The 19899-nt window shown below is 35.5% G+C and overlaps 1 protein-coding gene across 1 annotated transcript in view; it reads right to left on the bottom strand.

Moving 5' to 3' along the window:
• The window catches only part of LOC120263419 (translation factor GUF1 homolog, chloroplastic), a 51715-nt gene that overhangs the window by 3397 nt on the left and 28419 nt on the right, over nt 1–19899 (bottom strand). The window contains exons 11-19 of the mRNA XM_039271309.1: nt 12031–12185; nt 11885–11942; nt 7843–7923; nt 7650–7736; nt 5240–5311; nt 4983–5117; nt 4519–4592; nt 2140–2227; nt 711–788 (exon numbers count right to left, since the gene is read on the bottom strand). Of these exons, the coding sequence (XP_039127243.1) occupies nt 711–788; nt 2140–2227; nt 4519–4592; nt 4983–5117; nt 5240–5311; nt 7650–7736; nt 7843–7923; nt 11885–11942; nt 12031–12185 (828 nt within the window). The remainder of the gene's footprint in view (nt 1–710; nt 789–2139; nt 2228–4518; nt 4593–4982; nt 5118–5239; nt 5312–7649; nt 7737–7842; nt 7924–11884; nt 11943–12030; nt 12186–19899) is intronic.

Genomic DNA, 19899 nt, shown 5'->3' with positions numbered 1-19899 from the left:
TTTGCTCAGTTATTCTCTTCCTGGTAAATATTAATTGCTTCGTATTCTTTATCCAAGAGGATTTACTGCTCATATTATAACTTGTACTTGTCAAGCTTTTAGATATAAATAGTCGAAGTATCTCCTTCTTCCTGGTGTTGTCTATATTTACTAAGTTCACCCAAAAACCGTCCCTAAGAAGCTAACCTAAAAATAACCAATCGGATTATTCACAACAGTCAATAAATATCATCTATAATAATGAAGAAAAAAAATGTCATTCATATGATATACTTGATATGCATGATGGCTTCTAAAACCATTTCTTTAATAGATAAACCGGAACTTGCACAAAATAGAAGAATATGGGATAAAGTCATAGATGAAGGAGAAGAAGAAAAACACGCATAATTAAAGGAGGAACCAGAAGTGGCCACTTGGCTTCTCACACAAAATATTGCTTGTTCCTCAGTAAATATTTAGAATAGATTGCTAATATTTCTTCTGTATAACTTGGAAAGCTATATAATTGCATATTATCTATGTTCAAACTATAAATTTTACATATTGGTATTATATTAAGAGAGAACAACAGGAGACTAAAATGCACTATTTTCAAATAAAATTGTGCTTACACAACTTGGTAGAAATAGACAAAAATATTCTAATCAATGATGTGTTTTCAATGATGGATTCAGCTTCTCATGGAAGATGAAAAGAAAGGATCGTACTTGAATTGGTACTTTAAACATTTGACGAGGTATAAGCTCCTTCAATTTCTGAGTTAGTGCCCTGCCTACAGCGTATGCCTGAAAATGAGGAACATTATGGAGCATCAAACATAACATAATAGCATACATAATTATTTAATTAGATTAGAGAATTCTAATTGCAGAAATTAAATTGGATCAAATACGATAGAGCAAAGAGTTGGCAGTGATGTGTTGATCACATTGGTGAGGAGAACAAAGAGCACTGAGAGCATACATTGTTGATCTTTGGACAGTGATGCCAGCAACTTATGGAGCTAAACCAAATGCTTACACAATCAATTTGACAATCAAATTAACCATGCTCAACCTGACAAGTAAAATCGATCCATATAGCATATGCAATCTCAAGTTCATATCATTAAAAGTTAAAAAAAAATTGAAACAACCAACAGAAATAAAGGCAAGGAGTTCATAAATCTAACTGCAATCGTTTGCCAGACCAGTCCTACCCTTGAGGCAAACAACTTCTCGCCTCAAGGAGATCGATCTTGGACTTTATCCAGGAGATGACTAGAGTTTATTTGTCTTGGATTTCAGTTATATCTGTGGTGCCATTGAATTGATTAAATTTTATGAAATCACTAGTATTTGGTAATATCTCTGCAAAGCATGAAGTTAATTTGGTAGCACAGCATGATTGGTATGGAACAGTAGATTTTGTGACATTAAAACACTGATTTGTTTATGAAACGCTCTTCGATGGGCTCAAACAGCTGGGGTTGCTGTGTTGGAAAAGATAGAAGTTGAGAATACTAAAAGCATGGTAGGGAGAAGATGCCCAAAATCACTGCATACTCATACTAAAGAACTAAAATCCTCACTGAATTCTATCATCACAACTAAGCACACATGACTCTTGGATCCATCAGAGCATCTGAATAAGTTAAATTTTCAGATGATAATGATGTCCTTACTGAATTAAGTACAAGCATTTATTTGGTTGAAAGGAAATTCTGTTCACAATGCTCCAATAAAAATAGAAGGTATGAATCGCAATAAAATAAAGAAAAACATGAGGGAGCAAAAGAATATGACTCATAACATGGAGTAACCTGTGCTGGCCAGTGAAATGATAAGAAAAGCATCATACCTTGAAAGTTAATGACAGCGATTGGACAAAACTAAGATAAGCGTTATTTAACTGAAGCATCTAATAAGCTCACTAAAAATGATTATGGTCTGATAAAAGCGCCAGGCAAAGAAAGGCATATGACTGCCTAAAGGTGCCTGATAGTAGTTGATATAGTACGTCTTGATTAATTGTTCAAAAAGAACCATCTAGTGAGGATCGTAGATTATCATTGTAGACTTTCAGAATAAAATCATAACATAGTAATAAATTTAAGAATGCTTTCCAATGAATTATTTCACAAACCACATTGACTACCTTATCCTTGTGTACAATCGTTGCTAGCGGTTCTACAGGCTCACCATTGATCTGAATGTCCAGCTTTACCAGATCACTTTCACTGTAACTGTCAGTTGAGCAACAAGCACAGTATCATCAATTGGTTGCAACAAAGTTAGCAATCAGTGACAAGAAAACCTATCCCATACACGATCATAATTTTTCTAGAAAAATTCATTAGTAATAAGAATAGCTCTCAAATGACGATTTACTACACAATAAAAGGGTATTATAGAGCTTAACTAATTCTTTGAAACAGTAACCAATTCATGTGTCTCTGTGAGCATATCCATATGTGTATATACATTTACACATTTGCACTGCTATCAATGCGTGTCTTAACTCATAAGCACCTATTTCGAATGTTGGCACCTGTGCATTAAGTATATAAATATGCATACCTATACATGTTAGTGAGAAGCACATCTATCCAATATCCAAAGGTTTCATGCAATTTCCGTATGGAATTAGGCTAAAATTATGATATTTCTTTTATGTACTTCAGATATAAGGTAAAAGGATGCCTGATCATAAAGCCATACTTTACAAAGGAAAAATTTTCCTTTATTTTAAACTTAGTCCTACATTTTCTTTATTGGTTGTTATCATAGAATGAGCCACATATGGCTGTAGCTTCATTTGGCCTATTTTGGAACATGAAATTTCTGATTTGCCTAGCAGATTATGAGTTTGTCACAGCCTTTGGGTTCCTTTTTTATGCCAGTTGCATCCACACCTGTTTTTCACAATAAGGTTTTACTTTCTTTCATGACAATTAGTTAGTTTATGCAACCGAGAAGTAGCAGTTACAAATATTTGTAGAATATCAACAACAGAAGGAGAAGATAAAAATTTCACTTTTTCCTAAAATTATTTTATCTCTTCCCTCCATTTTTCCCTTTCTTTCCAAAATATCCACTCATGTATTCCTCTTTCCTTTTCTTTGTCCTTTGTGATAACTAAAACCCAATTCCATGTGTTTATAAATGAAACATGGATGACAATGACCACACATGCAGACGTGTTAGAGAAATTAGGTACGTCTCCCATATCAAATGTTATATAAAGGAAGCTTATATGGTGAATGGTGAAAAGAAAAGGTGAGATGGGCAAAAATGCAGGCAAAAAAAATTTGAATTGTTGCGTTATTGCAAGCAATAAATTTGACTGAATGAGGTTAGTTTTGGTGCATTCAAACTATGAATTAAATCAGTTTAGATTTCTAAAATATCTGATTCTAGTTTTGTACACAAAATTAACTTTGGATCATTGATTTGGCAAAACCATCCCAATTTTAATTTGAATTGGCACAGAAAAACTTAGAAGTTCTACCAAGTCAACTAAGAGGGATGGTCTCCACATAAAAATAAATATATAAATTAACAGAAGAATGAAATAAATATTCTTGAGCAGCTGGCTACTTGCATATCAGCCTCCAAACAAATGCGTCTCTCCAGATTAACAGGAGCAAGACTAATTCTGTAAGCAAAAAATTGAGCGCCACAAAACACACTCACCAAATTTTTGTAACCTTATAAATGAAACAGGCTATTCTATGGAAGGAAGTCTATTCAGGAGGCAAGAGATCTCCATGAATAGTGCATGTCTGCCAAAGCAACTAAATTTGAGCGTTTATGACCATCATAGTACAATAAAGCATTTCTTCTTCACTCTACTAGAGAAACTCATATCCAGCCAAATGAATGAGAAGCAAATGAATGTGAGAGAGGACCTTTCAGAGGATAAAGTCAGGTGGTCTTTTAAATACAGAAAAGTTCAAGCCAAGAAATAAATGCCGGAGCATGACACAACACCACCAACTCTCAGCTGGTTATTGCCTGGACATTTTGTTCATAATGGAATTTGATGCAATTAGTTTTGGGCTTCATGAATCAGTCAGTAACCAAATGCAAGAAAGTGATATCTCACACCAGCAAGAATTGTTACTTCGATAAATTAATCGCCACCATGGAAAGAGATTGTTGCTCATCAGGCAAAAATCCAGGGTAAATTAAGAAGATTTTTTTAACAACAAGCAGTTCATTGAATATATATTTTTGGGGAGATGTAATATCCATTTGGCATTTCCTGCAGGTCTAAAACGTGATTACCTCAAATATTTAGAGAACATTGTGAAAATTTTTAATTTGACAACCAAGGTTACTTCTGTTTCACGCTTGCTAATTTTAACTCAAAACTTCCTCATTTTTCTAATAAAAAATTTCTCATACATCCATTGGTTATGCAAGATATATGAAGAAATACTCCTCTAATGAAGATAATAAATGAATTGTGTCTCTAGGGATTAAATGTATATATGCAAGACAAATAAACAATGGAGATATCTTAAAGAAATACCCAACAAAAGAATATTCCATGCTCGCGTAGCCCTTGCTTCTAGACTTCAGCTGATCAAAGAAATCCCCGACCATCTGTACACAGAGAAATGACATGAGATAGAACTCCGCTAATGCAGTAATATATTAAAAATATTTACAAGTTGTCACAAGAAGAAGCAGACAGAAATTATTGCAAAGAAGAAGCAGATTTATAAAAAGCCTATAAAGAATTAAGCCTGCAATATTTGCATGCCCGTCAAAAACCAAACTCCGATTGAAACACAGATTAATCCCGACAGTCAAGCTGGTAAGTCGAGTTTTGGGTGTATGGATGAAAAAATGATAAATAAAGGAAGAGAAAAGCCTTTTCAAAATGGAACAAAGATGACTTTTATAACATAAATTGCTGAAGCAAGTGCTTTTGAGCCAAAGATGAGCATAAAAAGTAATATTGATGAGAACAGCGTTGCAGGGTTGGATCACCTCCGCCAATGGCAACTCATAGATGATTGAGGCTCTATTTTCAGTTATATAGTTCATTTCTTTAAATACGCCTCTTCTCTCCTGACCAAGCTCCATAAGAGGGCCAATGTACTCCTTTGGGGAAAGCATTTCAATCTACAACAATAGCAAGCAGATCAGTCAAAATGCTTACCTGAGATCTGCAAGAGAAAGTTTTACAGCACGCAAAAAAACACTTGATTTATAGAAGATGATAAAACCAGATTGCAAGGGGTCACCTTAACAAATGGTTCCTCGATGAACCTTCTTTTTCCAGGTTCTGGAAGTGAAGACGGATTTGAGCACTCTACCTGTAACCAAAACTCAGATATGTTCATTCACAGAACCAAAATATAGGTTATTCCTACTTGATACCGAAGGTAAGTTAAAAAAGAAAATAATGCGCACATGCTGAAAATAAAAGACAACCAGAAATTAATTGTACTGCAAAATTAGTCAGTACTTGACACTTGTGCCTTAATTCACTATTGTTTTTAGATTCTACTATATGCACACATCATGCAAATAACACCAACAGAATTTCTCCCAAATAAAAGTCAAATGATACAAGAGCTAGAAAGCGAGATATATAAATTAAAGACATATTTGACATGATTCCTATTCCAATGATATTGCAGCAAAAATATCACAACAATGTACACAGGCCAATCATAGGCCAAAATCTCTAAGAACATGAAACGATTTAACTTATAAAACCCAGTATTCAGAAGATAATCAAAATAGTCACTTGGATAAGCTCAACCACAGCCTAAATGCCTAATATTTTTATCCAAGCCTGACTGTAAAATTGCCACCTTGGATTATTCAGAGGAAGGCATGCCCTTGAGTAACAACATTTGCAACTTTTTTTTTTTAATTATTATAACATGCCTTGGATCAACTCTTTGGATATTTCAAGCAAGGTTAATGATAAGAATAAAAGTTGCATAACATTCTGAGTTGAACTAGGCTTTATTTGCTGGTCATTATGCTCTTTTATTCATTGTTTACTTCTCTAATTCGGATTACAACTCCTCAATATCTTTTTTTTGTGCAGGTGAATGGAAATCAGCTCTAATCCCACGGTGAATTGAAGATTTTTAATGGAATACCAAAAGGACTAACATTGGAGGAGAAATGAAACAGAAAACTCCAAACAGCAAGGCACACAAGCTGTTGGTGTCAGGTTACATGGCCATGCTCTGGAACAGATTTGCAGTACTTTCAGAAACCCAAACAGAAAGCTGCACAGGCAGGCAGTGTCACATGACATAGCCGTGGATCTCGGCCAATTTCAGAAAACCCTAACTGGACCCTCCTCTATAATAGGCCATCAAGTCATCAAGAAAGAGGAACTTTGGCTGGGTAGCAAGGACTTCGCAACCACAATTTCTTAAGGGCTCAAGATCTCATCAAAAGGAGGAGAAGACTGAAGATCACGTCGAATTCATTGATCCACAAGCAAGAGGCGCATCACTTGGATCGGGGATAAAGAGCTTTCTTCCCTTTTTCTTTAATTCTTGCCTGTTTATGTTTACATTGAATTTTATGGTGCATATATCGGCCATGCTTGTGTGAATAATTTTATTCTAGGATTAGGAGTAGCCCTTTGTTGTGATAGGTGAGTTTGTATTGACTTTTTTTTGTCATTATTGTTTAATCATTTTTTATTCAATTCTATAGTATTTAATGCTTGTGAATGTGTTGGATCCCATGTTTGCATGCCCGAGACACTAAGGTAAGGACCAAAGGTAAACTAAGGTATCATAAATTCTAGAATTGAACCTAAAACCCTAAATAGGATTTCTTGAGGATAACTAGGTATCAAGGAACTTAATGGATCTAATTAGATTCAATTACCCCAAAAGTAGGAGTTGATCTAAATTAGATACCTCGCTATATTCTAAAAAGAAATAGTGAGTATTATAAGAAATTCCACCTTTGAACCAATCAAATATAACGGATAAGGAGAAATATAGAGCTTTCTAGTCATCAATGTGGTGAACCCTAATCCTAGAAGCTTTAGAATTTGAATTTGATACCCCAACCATCGATTGCCTCAGTCTTTGTGAATTTTAGTTTTCCATCTTGTTTACTTTAATTTCTTTATATAGACATCAATTTGTCTAGTTAACCTCTAATTGCAACAAATTGGCATTCGATAACAAAGTCCTCATGTGAACAAAAATTTTTATTACTACTTGACAACCCGTGCGCTTACAGTTATTCAATCAGTTATGATCTTTTGAGGAACACATCAACAGCTGTAATGATAGCATTATTAACCTGATGATCACAAAACTAGTATAATATATATCCGGTTAAGAAAACAGTTTTGGTTAACTGCTAACGAATATGATACATACCACACGAAAGAAAAAACAATGAACTGGTTATCTAAGTCAATAATTTTAATAAGTTCGTCTAGTGGTGGTGTTATTTATAGTCGACATTTGCATTGAGGAACAGAAGAATGCTAAACAACGCTAAAAAATATCAAACATTCAAACTTATCACTAGTGATCGAAAGATTTGAGATGGATTACTCACAGATATGAAGCAACAGAGTTAAACAAAATAAAATGACTTAAGACTACAGTATCACCAAGAGCTTGATGGAAAAAAAGGCTCGTGATCACAAAAACTTACAATTTCACCATTTGCACAATGAACCCGATAGACAACACTTGGAGCAGTTGTTATCAGAGTCAAATCATACTCCCTCTCAAGCCTTTCCTGTAAGAAAGAATGGCAAGAAGTTTTTACATCTCAGTGATGTATCAACAATCACAATAATGAATAACTCAGTAATGTACGGAGTTCTCACAAGAAAAATAACAACCTGAACAATTTCCATATGTAGAAGGCCTAAAAATCCACATCGAAAACCAAATCCCATGGCGCTTGAAGTCTCAGGTTCAAACTGTAACATAAGAAATCATTGTGCTGATTCATAATATTTACAATATTCCAAAATAACTAAAGCAAATAAGGTGTAAACACCCTCAGAGATAATCACATGGTGGATAACACCCTCAAGGGAATATTTGGATGGAAAACTCTCAAAGAATTTGAAAATTTTACATGAAAATGAATGTCATAAAGTTGGTAATGATGATTATGAAAGATATAGAGCTCTTTCTTTTTGAAGTGAATATTTAGAACTTTTTACTGATTACAGAAAGATGTTAGAACTTCTTGAACAAATTATATTTGAGAATGACAATATTATTGTAAATTATCAAAAAAGTAACAAATCAGACAATAATAGTCTCACAGAAAAAAATAATTGAGAAATAGACATAAGTTCATGAATTGGCAAGGCAGCAGTATTTGTATTTTGCCTCAAATTCAACCTTTGGTTTGACTTTCAAGAAATTGATACAAACTAGCATCCGATAATGCAAATTTGGCTTACTCATTTATAATCTGTATCCAACTGCATTCATTCCAACAAATATTTTTCAGCCTTTAAAATTCTCTCATTTGATGAATGATAATCATGTCAAGATACATACAAATAACTGACTTCAAATGCCAATATAAAATTGCTAGGGTTAAATTTTTAATATGACACCATCAACATAAAAGTTTGAATTACGAAACTTCAATCTCAACAGTCATGGTAAACTAATCAATGACCTCAAAAAGAGAAATTATAGAAATACTAATATTTAATGTTAGTCAAGTTATGGCTAGGAATCAATTCATTGCATCTCTGCTACACAAGGAGCCTACTTCATGAATCATTAATCTCCTAAATATGTTTATTGCAGTCATTTGTCATTGGAAAACCTATTGTATCACCTCCTATGTATGTAATTTAGTCTAACATAATAAACTTAAGATAATATTTCTGTTTTCTTCACCTAAGTTTTTAATTAGTTACTGTAGAAAAAAAAAAGGGAAAAAGAAAAGAAAAGAAAAGCTTTTAGGTTCAAGTACTTACCCAATTGTTATGTTTAATCCATCATTCCCCATTAAGGTATGCTTAAACATTATGTTCTGTAGTTTCATAGTATGACATAAGTTTATTCCATTTAGTGTATGGTGCCTTCATCCTTACAAAAAGTTGAAAAAAGTGGCCACTCCTCACTCATCAAACATCTTATTATTGCCCTTCAAAATTTCTCCCGAGAGTACATGAAACTTAAGGACCAAAATGGAACAATTTTGTCGTAGCTCTTAACATCTTGGTCTAGATAGTTGCCTTCTTGCCAAAGCAACAATATCTAAGCAACTAAGGCAGTAGATAGACTTCAAATTTTAGTAATTAATTTTAATTTATATTATAATAAAACAAAATATATACAACAACACTCACAAATTTTGAAAACAAACAATGCATATAGTACGTAATAGAAATCATGAAGTAGACATGATATCTCACATTCAGTCATGACAACCACTATCCATGCTCAATAATACAAACTAGTGTTCATGTTAAAGGGCAAGTATATTGAAGTGGTTTTGTTAAATTGTTGACATCAAGCATAGCAAAGAACTATGATTAAAGTTATTCCAAAATGTGCATATCACACAATATCAAAATAGATTATGTCTTATTTTGTTAGATGCAAACGAAATATATTATATAGACTTTATTCAACTAATAAGCTTAAGCTGATAGGATGAGAGACCTCGGCTTATACATTCAGATCTTTAGTTTTCCAATTTAACTAATGTCGGATTTTTAGCTGCTCCAATATGTCCCCTTAATATTTTAACTAGCTCCATACAAACAGACTAAACAAACCTAACTCCAATACCATGTTAGATGCAAATTATAAATATTATGCGGACTCGATACAACCCAAAAGATTAAGCCAATAGGATGAGAGACCTAAGCTTATATATTCAAATTCATATTTACCAAATTTACCATTGTGGGACTATTGATTACTTTAATGTATTTAAACTCATGACTTCAACTATATTCCCTATCATAGTTACCTTAAGACTTGCCTTGACAGTAGACGGGAAAGAAAAAAGTACTTTCTAATGGAATTAACAAGGTATTGAAAACAAATTTGGAGTAAGAAGAGCTAAGTCCTGCCCTTTAAAATAGGTTAAGGGGTGATCTATAAAATGAATGTGATAGTTGGGTTGACACATATCAGATGTGTTGGGTCATGAGGTCTATGAAAAGGCAACAGAAGCAAGATGGTGATCTTCAACAAGGCATGAAACCAAATTCTAAATTAGGAGAGCTAAGGCATGTGGCTTGTGAGTTAAGGATAAAATTCATCGAACAATGAGAAGAGTTAGGCTAACACATTACCATGCAAGCGCCAACCCATAACATCCATAACAAGCCTGGTAGAGCCTCATCTAAAATACATGAAAGCTTCACTTTCTACTTGCTTTCATAATCCTAGTCTTACATTAAAATGCCTTTGATAGCCTTCTCCTAAGATCAACAAATTTGCTTTAGGGCTAGGGCAATTCAGGCATATAAATCAAAAGACTAATATCCACTGGGGATAGAACAATGAAAACAACATCGCCACTATGCTGCAGTCATACATACATACATATATATAATTTCTGTTGCTTTGTCAATGTTCAATTTTATAATCAAAATTGTCAAATTATCAAGAATATCAGGCTATTGTCCTAGATAATGAGCAAAATCTGGTCTTAAAAGGTAGCAGTTTTATTAGGAAGGTAGATTTGCTTTATATTACGCAAGTTTTAATTTTCAAATAAAGGAGAGCCCTTGAAATAAGACAATCCACCTGGGCCTAGTTTAGAGGGATCCAATCCCTTATATAGTGGTATGATTTCCTGTAAATCTTCTAACGTTTATTTGGCATTATCAATAAGTGGGAAGAATTAATTTTTCTTTTTCCTTCCTTACAAAAACACATGGTATTAGACCCAGGTTAATTTTCTTTTTTCTATGGCAAAAACAACCATGAAGATCAGCTTCCTCTGAAATCAGAAGTTCAATGCTTGGTGGGACACTCAAGACAGGCATGGCTCATGGGGGAGATTACTTCTCTCAGCATTCTTTTCAGCTTACCTCTTACAAACTAAAAGCAAAAAAAAATTATCTGGATGGGCTCAGTCCATGAAGTTGGCAATTAATGACAGGGACAAGCTCAAGCATCTGACTAAAAAATTGGGACAACTTGCACCAAGAGACCTTACCCTTAGGGTGTAAAGATCCGAAAATTCGCTAGTCAATGTGTGGTTAACCAATTCAATGTAGCCAACCATAGGTAAACCATATCTCTTCCTTCCTATTTCAAAAGATGTTCGGGAGACAGTGCATGAAACTTACTCTGATGTTGAATGCTCTGCACAAATTTTCAATTGAAAAACAAAATTATGGATGTATAAACTAGGAAAGCATAAAATCACTGTTTATTACAATGAGATGCTCTCAATATGGCAAGAATTGGATTAATGTTATAATGATGAATGGGATTGTCCAACTGACATTGTAAATATCATGAAAAGGAAAAGTCACCATGTGTACCTATTTTTAGTGGGTTTTAATCATGATTTTGACAAAGTTAGGTCTCAGATCCTTGGGAAAAAACATTTGCTCTCCCTTTGTGGAGCCTCATCAAAAATTAGGAGAAAGGATACTGATGGAAAGCTATGTTAACCAACCAAGACTTCAATCCCACAATAGCAGTCAAAAGTTTTATAAGATATGGATATGTAAATTTCCCATATATGTTGTACCCCAGTAACACCGACTAGAGTAGGCCTTCCCATGAAGATAAGATTTACTGTAGTTATATTTGATAACATGCATTCCTGTCCTTTGCCATTAAATCATCCATTCAAGATGATTTAAGTCATCAAATCCTTAAAGTTGCTGAAATTTTAATTCTGAGCTTTTCTTTTAAAGAATAAATAAGATTATTCACCTTTAAAGCTGCATCATTGAGTTGAAGCTTTTCTAGAGCATCACGCAACTCAGGAAACCTGTTAGTATGACCACGGAATAATTGGAAAATTTGTACTAGGTCATGTAAAGATGAAATTTCAATATAAATACACTATAAAACAGTACTGGTCAGCATCAACAGGAAATAGACCACAGAACACCATTGGAGTGGCTTCCTCGTATCCCGGCAAGGCGCTCTCAGCTTGCTTTCCAAAATGAGTGATTGTGTCACCAACCCTGGCATCTGCAACTGATTTTATTGATGCAGAAAGGTAACCAACCTGAAGGTTTAGATATAACAACCAATATAACATCAAAATCACAATGTAGAACACAGAGCACAAATGAAAAACTAGTTTCTGACACCCTTCAGCTCATTGATTAATATCATCAGTAACGCTAAAACTGTATGGACTATGGATCATAAGACTATTGAACAAACATAAACATGCAAACTACAGAGCATGCATAAAATTGAACATGTATTTCTTTTCTTATATAAGTCAATTCAACAGTCAATATCCTTAAGAATGCAACCATTATATGGATAATGGAACATCGAACCAATGAAAACTTGTGAAAGTCAACACCATGAAGGAGCATAATTAAGTGAATGAACCAGCAAACTAACTTCACTCCAATGACTTCTACATTTAATTAGCATTGAAAGCTTCATAAGAAGATCTTCAATAAGGTTGGAACCATATGCACCTAATGACAATTCGTTAGTGTGACATCCTGAAATCTTAGCCTTTTAGTTGCTCATGCGACAAAGCTATAGTCTTTGAGAGAATGAAATACATTGACCATCGAATTTCTACTCAACAATATGAAATGCAAATTAAGATATCATAATTTGATTTCTATATCAAAAATGTTAATGTTGCTTTCATTTTCTAACTAATTAGCCTGCCATTTGCAGAAAAACCAATTAAAAGACTCAGTTCAAATAGGAAGAAAGAGAAAATTATTGATAGTGTAAATTTTACTTTTCCTATTTGAAATTGCATGCCAAAAGTAAGGCTATAGGTTCAATTTACATAAAATATAAAAGTGAACAGAGTTTTGTTCAAGGTTCAAATTTGGGGTCATAAGGTTTTCAAAGAATATTTGAGAATATATGTGAATATTATCTTAACCTTAATTAGAGGATTTAACTGATTCTTTATTTATGGTTGTTTAACCATGTATAAATAGGGCCTTGGCCTTTGTAAATATTACACACAAATTCTCACTTCACATGGTATCAAAAAGAAAATTCATAAGAGAGAATTTGTTTGCTTACTGTGCAGCAATTCCGGTATGGGTTCACCACTGTCAACGATGGTCGACCATCTTTATGGTGTCCGATCGGAGTTCTGATCACACCATCAGGCTTGCCTCACACAGGTCGTTCAACCTCGAGTGTTTCACCGCCACCCGACTGCCAACAAATTGCCACACCCTCATTGGAAAACGACAATTTGCTACAGGTAAATCCCAGACCTCTTCGTATGTGGAGTGTCTAGACACACCACCAGAACCATCAGACTCACTGTGATTTGACCAGATGAAACCCTCAATTTCCACTGTCTGCCGCTATCCGCGGTCACCAAAAAACTCACCAGAGTTTCTTAGGTTCTTCAGAACCAATTTCGGCTCCATCTGAGCCTGTTTCCGGCATGTATTGCCTCAAATTCCGCCTCCGACACTCTAATTTAATCATATTACTTTTGCTCTTTTTTTAATTATAATTTGGTTTAAAGATCATTATATTGGAAGATAGCAATGTTAGCTCAACAGCTAGTTCAGCCTTTCACTATCACCACAAAAAAAATTGAAAGGGCCTACCATCTATTTTTCATGGGTAGCCTCTGTTATAATGTAATTTAAGGGATAAGGACCCGTTGAACATCTCACTAAGATGGTTGAGAAAGTGCCTGAGCCAGCAGTGATAAATTGAAGCAGCCCAGCTATGCAAAATCTATTATGGCAGTTTATTGGTCCCTTTCTGATACAACTTTTTCATTCCTCTGAGATGTGCTATGAGGTACAAGAAGAAGCCTTAGAATGCTATACAAATGACATCTATAGGTTGTATACCATAGTGAGCAGTATCAAAAATCTAAAGCAAGAAAGCACTTTGGAGACTTATCAGAGAATCTTGGACAAATCCGTGATCTTATGCAAAAATTTGAAGCTTTCATGCTTTTTGCAAAAACCCTTGAAGATCATATTGCACAATGTGAGAAGCTCTTCATGGTTGCTTCTTTATCGAGGCTCAAATCGGAATTTAAACCAGGTCGTCATCAGATCTTGACTAGCTCCACTAGTCCAACCATGAAAGACACTTTCAGGAGGTTACTTAATACGATATGAAATTAATGTGCTTTTGTTCCATCAAGTTTTGATCCAATGCCATCAGCTTTTGTGTCTCAAAACACTGCAGACTAGTGGAAGAAACGGATCCAATAATAACCACCCAGGTGTACTAATTGCAAGAAGACTAGACATATTGAGGAAAGATGTTGGAAGAAAAACGGTGGTCCTTTTCCAGCTGCACCCACTCCTTGCACCGGGAATGCTTTTCAGACTACCCAACACACTACTTCTACCACAATTGAACACACCAATGGTCCAACAACTTGTGTTACTCATGGTTTGGTCCAACAACTTGTGTTACTCATGGTTGCTCTATTGGACCTTGGATGGTAGATTCTAGTGCTACCGATTGTATGTCTGGTAATAAGGATAATTTCTCATCACTCACATATTTTGATACTCTACCAAATATTATTGTTGTTAACCTAATATTATTGTTGCAGATGAGAATGAAAATGCCATCGAAGAAATAGAACAGACTAAACCCATTCTCTCTTTGACCTTAGACTCTGTTCTTTATGTGCCAAAAAGTCCATTCAACTTGATATGTGTTAGTCGAATAACTTAAGTTCTTTCTTGTTTAGTAACATTAACACCTGATTGTGTCTTTATACGGGACGTGGGGACCTAGATACAAGATGGACGATTGGCGAAGGGTATGACTCACGGGGTTACTATTATTTGATACATGCTGGTCTTTGATAGCTAGTGCCAAATTCATCTATCCAACACATCTTCATCATCTTGTTGGCTATCCATCTCTTTCCAAATTATGGAAGTTGGTTCCTGATTTGTTGTCATTAGATTCTTTAATTGAGTCTTATCAATGGGGTAAATATACCTATAGTTTGTTTCCTCAAAGAGTCAATAATAGGGCCAAGTCCCCTTACTCTCTTGTTCATACAGATGTTTGAGTTCCAAATTGAGTCAATTTTGTTTTGGGTATCCATTATTTTGTCACTTTAATTGATGACTATTCTAGATTTACATGGATTTTTCTCATGAAACATCATTCTGAGTTGTTTACAATTTTTCAGAGTTTTTGTACTGAAATAAAAACACAATTTGGTACACATCTATTTGTTCTCTAAGAAGTGATGATCCTCAGGAATATTTTTCTATTTAATTTACGACTTTATGATGTCCTATGGCATTCTACATCAATCTTCTTGCCATTATGAACCTCAACAAAATGGGAAGGCTGAAGGAAAACCGTTACTTCATCGAGAATGCTTGTATTTTGCTGTTGCATGCCAATCTTACCACTAAATTTTGGTTGGACACTGTTTGTTTTGCATGTTAGCTTACTAATTACATACTATCTCAAGTCTTGCAGGATCAAATTCTTCGTTCTGTATTGTTTCCGAAATAGCCACCTCATCGCTATTCCACTTTATCCCTTTGGTTGTGTTTGTTTTGTCCATCATTTCAATCTAGGATAGGATAAGTTGGCCCCGAAAGCTCTCAAATTATCTATTTGGACTAATCTCATCATCAGAAAGGTTACAAATGCTACTCACCTGACCTAAACCAGTATTTCATGTTTACTACTATCACCTTCTCCGAGCAACAATTCTTTTTCCTAGTCACTCGACTAAATTCATCAAATCTTAATCAGGTATAACCTATTCTAGTGAAACTTCTTATTTGCTTCCTGAAGATCCATCTATGGTACCCTCGATGATCCTCAATAGCTCACTTATCATCGATGTCCTCATCCTACTACTGATGCCAACTATTCGTCAGATGCAGTTCCTAGCGACTCCCGTTCTTTGTTATTGTTAGATGATCCTCTTACCTCGGTCCTACATGTAGACTATCTTGCTATTGCTGAATGAAAAGGTAAACAATCTATAGCTAATCTTTATCCCATTTACAATTATTTACGATATGACTGTTTATCACCTGCCTATTTTGCTTTTGTTTCAAGCCTTTCCTCTGTTCCTACAACTGCAGGTGATGCATTATCCTATCCTAATTGGCATCAAACCATGCTTAATGAAATGGAAGCTTTGCACTCGAATTATACTTGGGAATTGGTTTCTTTGTCGCCTAGGAAAATGACAGGTGGTTGTCATTGGATTTTCACTCCCAAAGTAGGTCCAGATAGTAAAATTGATCACCTCTAGGCATGCCTTGTTCCCAAAGGGTACAAACAACTCTTTGGCTTGGATTGCAGTGATACATTTTTTCTGCTAGCCCAAATGGTGAGTGCCTAGCTTCTCTTATCTATTGCAGCCATGAGAAATTGGTCTCTTTCATCAAGTTGACATCAAAAATGCTTTTCTCTAAGGTGAGTTACAAGAGGAAGTATATATGGGGCAGGCACCTAGGCTTGCTGCTCAGGAAGAGTCTTGATTGTATGCAAACTATGTAAGTCTCTCTATGGTCTTAAACAATCTCCCAAAGCTTTGTTTGGTAGATACAGCAATATGGTACAAGCATTTTGAATGATATGAAGTGAAGTTAACCATTTTGCTTGCTACCATCACTCATCATCACATTGCATATACTTGGTAGTTTATGCAGATGTCATAGTTATTACTTGAAATGATAACAACGGTACTTAATAGCTGAAGGATGATTTGTTCAAACATTTGCAGACAAAAGTCAAGGGAAAACTCAGAAACTTCTTAGATATTGAAGTTGCACAATCGACAAGTGGGGAATATCTCAACGAAAGTATGCCTTAGACATTCTTGAAAAAGCTGGCTTATTAGACTCGGTTAGATTTTATATTTTGTACTAGTGGGCCTTATATGGGTTCTACATAAGCTTAGGGGTCTTACACAAAAAAGTCTCAAGACTTAGTGGCTCAAACCCTATACCTATATATAAACCCATTACACTTCTATCACACAACCGATGTGGACCTAAATTTCCAATACCCTCCCTCAAGTTCAACTGGGTCATTTTTTTTCAGTTTGAACTTGCTAAGACTTGTACACCAGAGGTCTGTTTTTACCAGGACTTGTACACTACTTTGTGTCTAAGAGGTCCTACACACATGGACTTGTACACTACTTGTGTCTCAGAGGTCCTTCTTTTTTTTTTTGTTAAATATATATATTGGGTTCCACTATATTTCTCCGATACCATGGTAGATTTATATTTTGTACTAGTGGGCCCTATATGGATGCTACATAAGCTTAGGGGTCTTGCACCAAAAAGTCTCAAGACTTAGTGGCTCAACCCCTATGCCTATATATAAACTCATTACACTTTTATCACACAACTGATGTGGGACATATTTCCAACAGCCTCCAAACCGGTTAACACTCTAATGAATCCTAATGTTAACTTATATCGGGACAGGGAAAACGTTTATTAGATTAGGGAAAATATCATAGATTGGTTAGCAGACTTAATTATCTCACAATAACTCGACAAGATATCTCATTTGCTATGAGCGTAGTGAGTTGATTTTTGAACTCCTAATGTGATATTCATTGGGAATCTACATTTCGTATACTAAAGTACATCAAAGGAGCACCTAGAAAAGACTTAAGCTATTAGAATAAATGGCATATAAAGATTAGTTGCTATTCAAATGCAATTGGGTAAGATGCCCCTCTGGTCAAAGGCCAACTTTAGGCTATCGTGTTTTATTTGGAGGCAACTTAGTTTCTTGAAAGAGCAAGGAACCAAATGTGGTAGCAAGATCAAGTGCAAAGGCCAAGTATCAAGCCATAGCCAATGCAACATGTAAGCTTATATGGCTCAAACAACTTCTAGAAAAACTAAGATTTTGTAAAATGAATCAAATAAAACTCAAATGTGACAATCAAGGTGCCTCACACATTGCCTCCAATCCAGTTTTTCATGAAAGGATCAAGCACATTGACATCGACCGTCTCTTTGTAAAGAAGAAGCTGGTTGAAGGACTTATTGTTATTGAGTTTGTCAACTCCAACAATCAACTTGCAGATGTCTTCACAAAGTCTCTAAGAGGTCCTCGAATTGAATACATATGTAACGAGCTTGGTGCATGTGAGAATAAGAAAAATAATTTGGATATTAATCAAGGAAAAGAGTACAAGGGTATATATAGAGAAATATTAGGATTTTGTGGTATGGGCCTAATATGGCCCATTAATCAATCTAAACTCTAACACTCCCCCTCAAGCTGGAGCATATATATCGAACATGCCCAGCTTGTTACATAGATTACTAAAGACTTTAACATTTAAACTCTTGGTAAAGATATCCGCTAGTTGCTCAGATGACTGGGTGTATCGCGTAGAGATGACGCTCTTTAATACAATATCACGAACATAGTGACAATCAACCTCCACATGCTTGGTACGCTCATGGAATGTTGGATTGTTTGCAATGAAGGTGGCGGCCTGATTATCACACAACATCTGCATAGGTATCATAACGGGGAATTCTAACTCAGATAGAAGAGACTGCACCCAAAACCATCTCACAAGCTATCTGTGCCATTGATCTGTACTCTGCTTCAGCACTCGATTTTGAAACCACATTTTGTTTCTTATTTCACAAAGTAACCAAGTTTCCACCAACATACATACAAAAACCCGACGTAGACTTTCTGTCTACTCTATCATCAGCATAACCCGAGTTAGAATAGGCTGCAATGTCCAGGTGACTACGATTCTTGTAGAGAAGACCTTTGCCGGGAGCTCCTTTAACATATGCAAGCACCCTCAGAGCACCCAGCCAGTGAACTTCTCGTGGCTTATGCATAAACTGACTCAAGAGTCCAACTGCGTAAGATATATCAAGATGAGTAACTGCTAGATAAATGAGCTTGCCAATCAAACGTCTATATTGACCTGGATCTTTGAGAGATGGGGAAGATGTCTCCCAGAAGGGTGGTGACTGCTCAATAGGTGTACTCTTTGGTTTACAACCCAATAAACCATTCTCCTCAAGTAAATCCAACACATACTTCCACTGTGAGAGCGTCATCTTTCCTTTGGCATATGCAAACTCAATACCAAGGAAGCATCTGAGTCATCCCATGTCTTGTGTAACGAAATGTTTCATTAAATACTCCTTAATTCTCTGAATGCCCCGATGATCACTACTCGTCAACAAGATGTCATCGACATATACCGCAAATACAACACATCCAGATGAATTGTTCTTATAGAACATAGAGTGATCCATATTGCACCTGCAAAAACCATCTACAACTATAATTACACTAAACTTTTCAAACCATGCATGAGGACTCTGTTTCAGACTATAGATCGCTTTTTTGAGCTGGCAAACTAGATTCTCCCCCTGAGCAACATACCCCGGAGGTTGCTCCATAAACACTATCTCAACTAAGTCTCCACAGAGAAAGGCATTCTTTACATTGAGTTGACAGAGTGCCCATGATCGATTCATAGCTACCGACAGTAGAATGCAAATGGAATTCAAACGAGCAACCGGTGAAAAAGTCTCAGCATAATCAACACCAAAGTCTGAGTAAAACCACGGACCACCAACCGGGCTTTGTAACGATCAACTGTACCATCAGCTTTGTGCTTGACAGAGAAGACCCATCAGCAAGTGACGACGCTGGCATCAGCAGGGGGAGGCACGAGCTCCCATGTATCACGAGATCTCAAGGATTCCATTTCCTCATCCATTGCCTTCTGCCATTGTGGAAGCAGACGT

This window comes from Dioscorea cayenensis, chromosome 6, assembly GCF_009730915.1.
Source record: "Dioscorea cayenensis subsp. rotundata cultivar TDr96_F1 chromosome 6, TDr96_F1_v2_PseudoChromosome.rev07_lg8_w22 25.fasta, whole genome shotgun sequence".
In the NCBI taxonomy this organism is placed as follows: Eukaryota; Viridiplantae; Streptophyta; class Magnoliopsida; order Dioscoreales; family Dioscoreaceae; genus Dioscorea; species Dioscorea cayenensis.
This window is presented reverse-complemented; position numbering and strand designations above follow the sequence as displayed.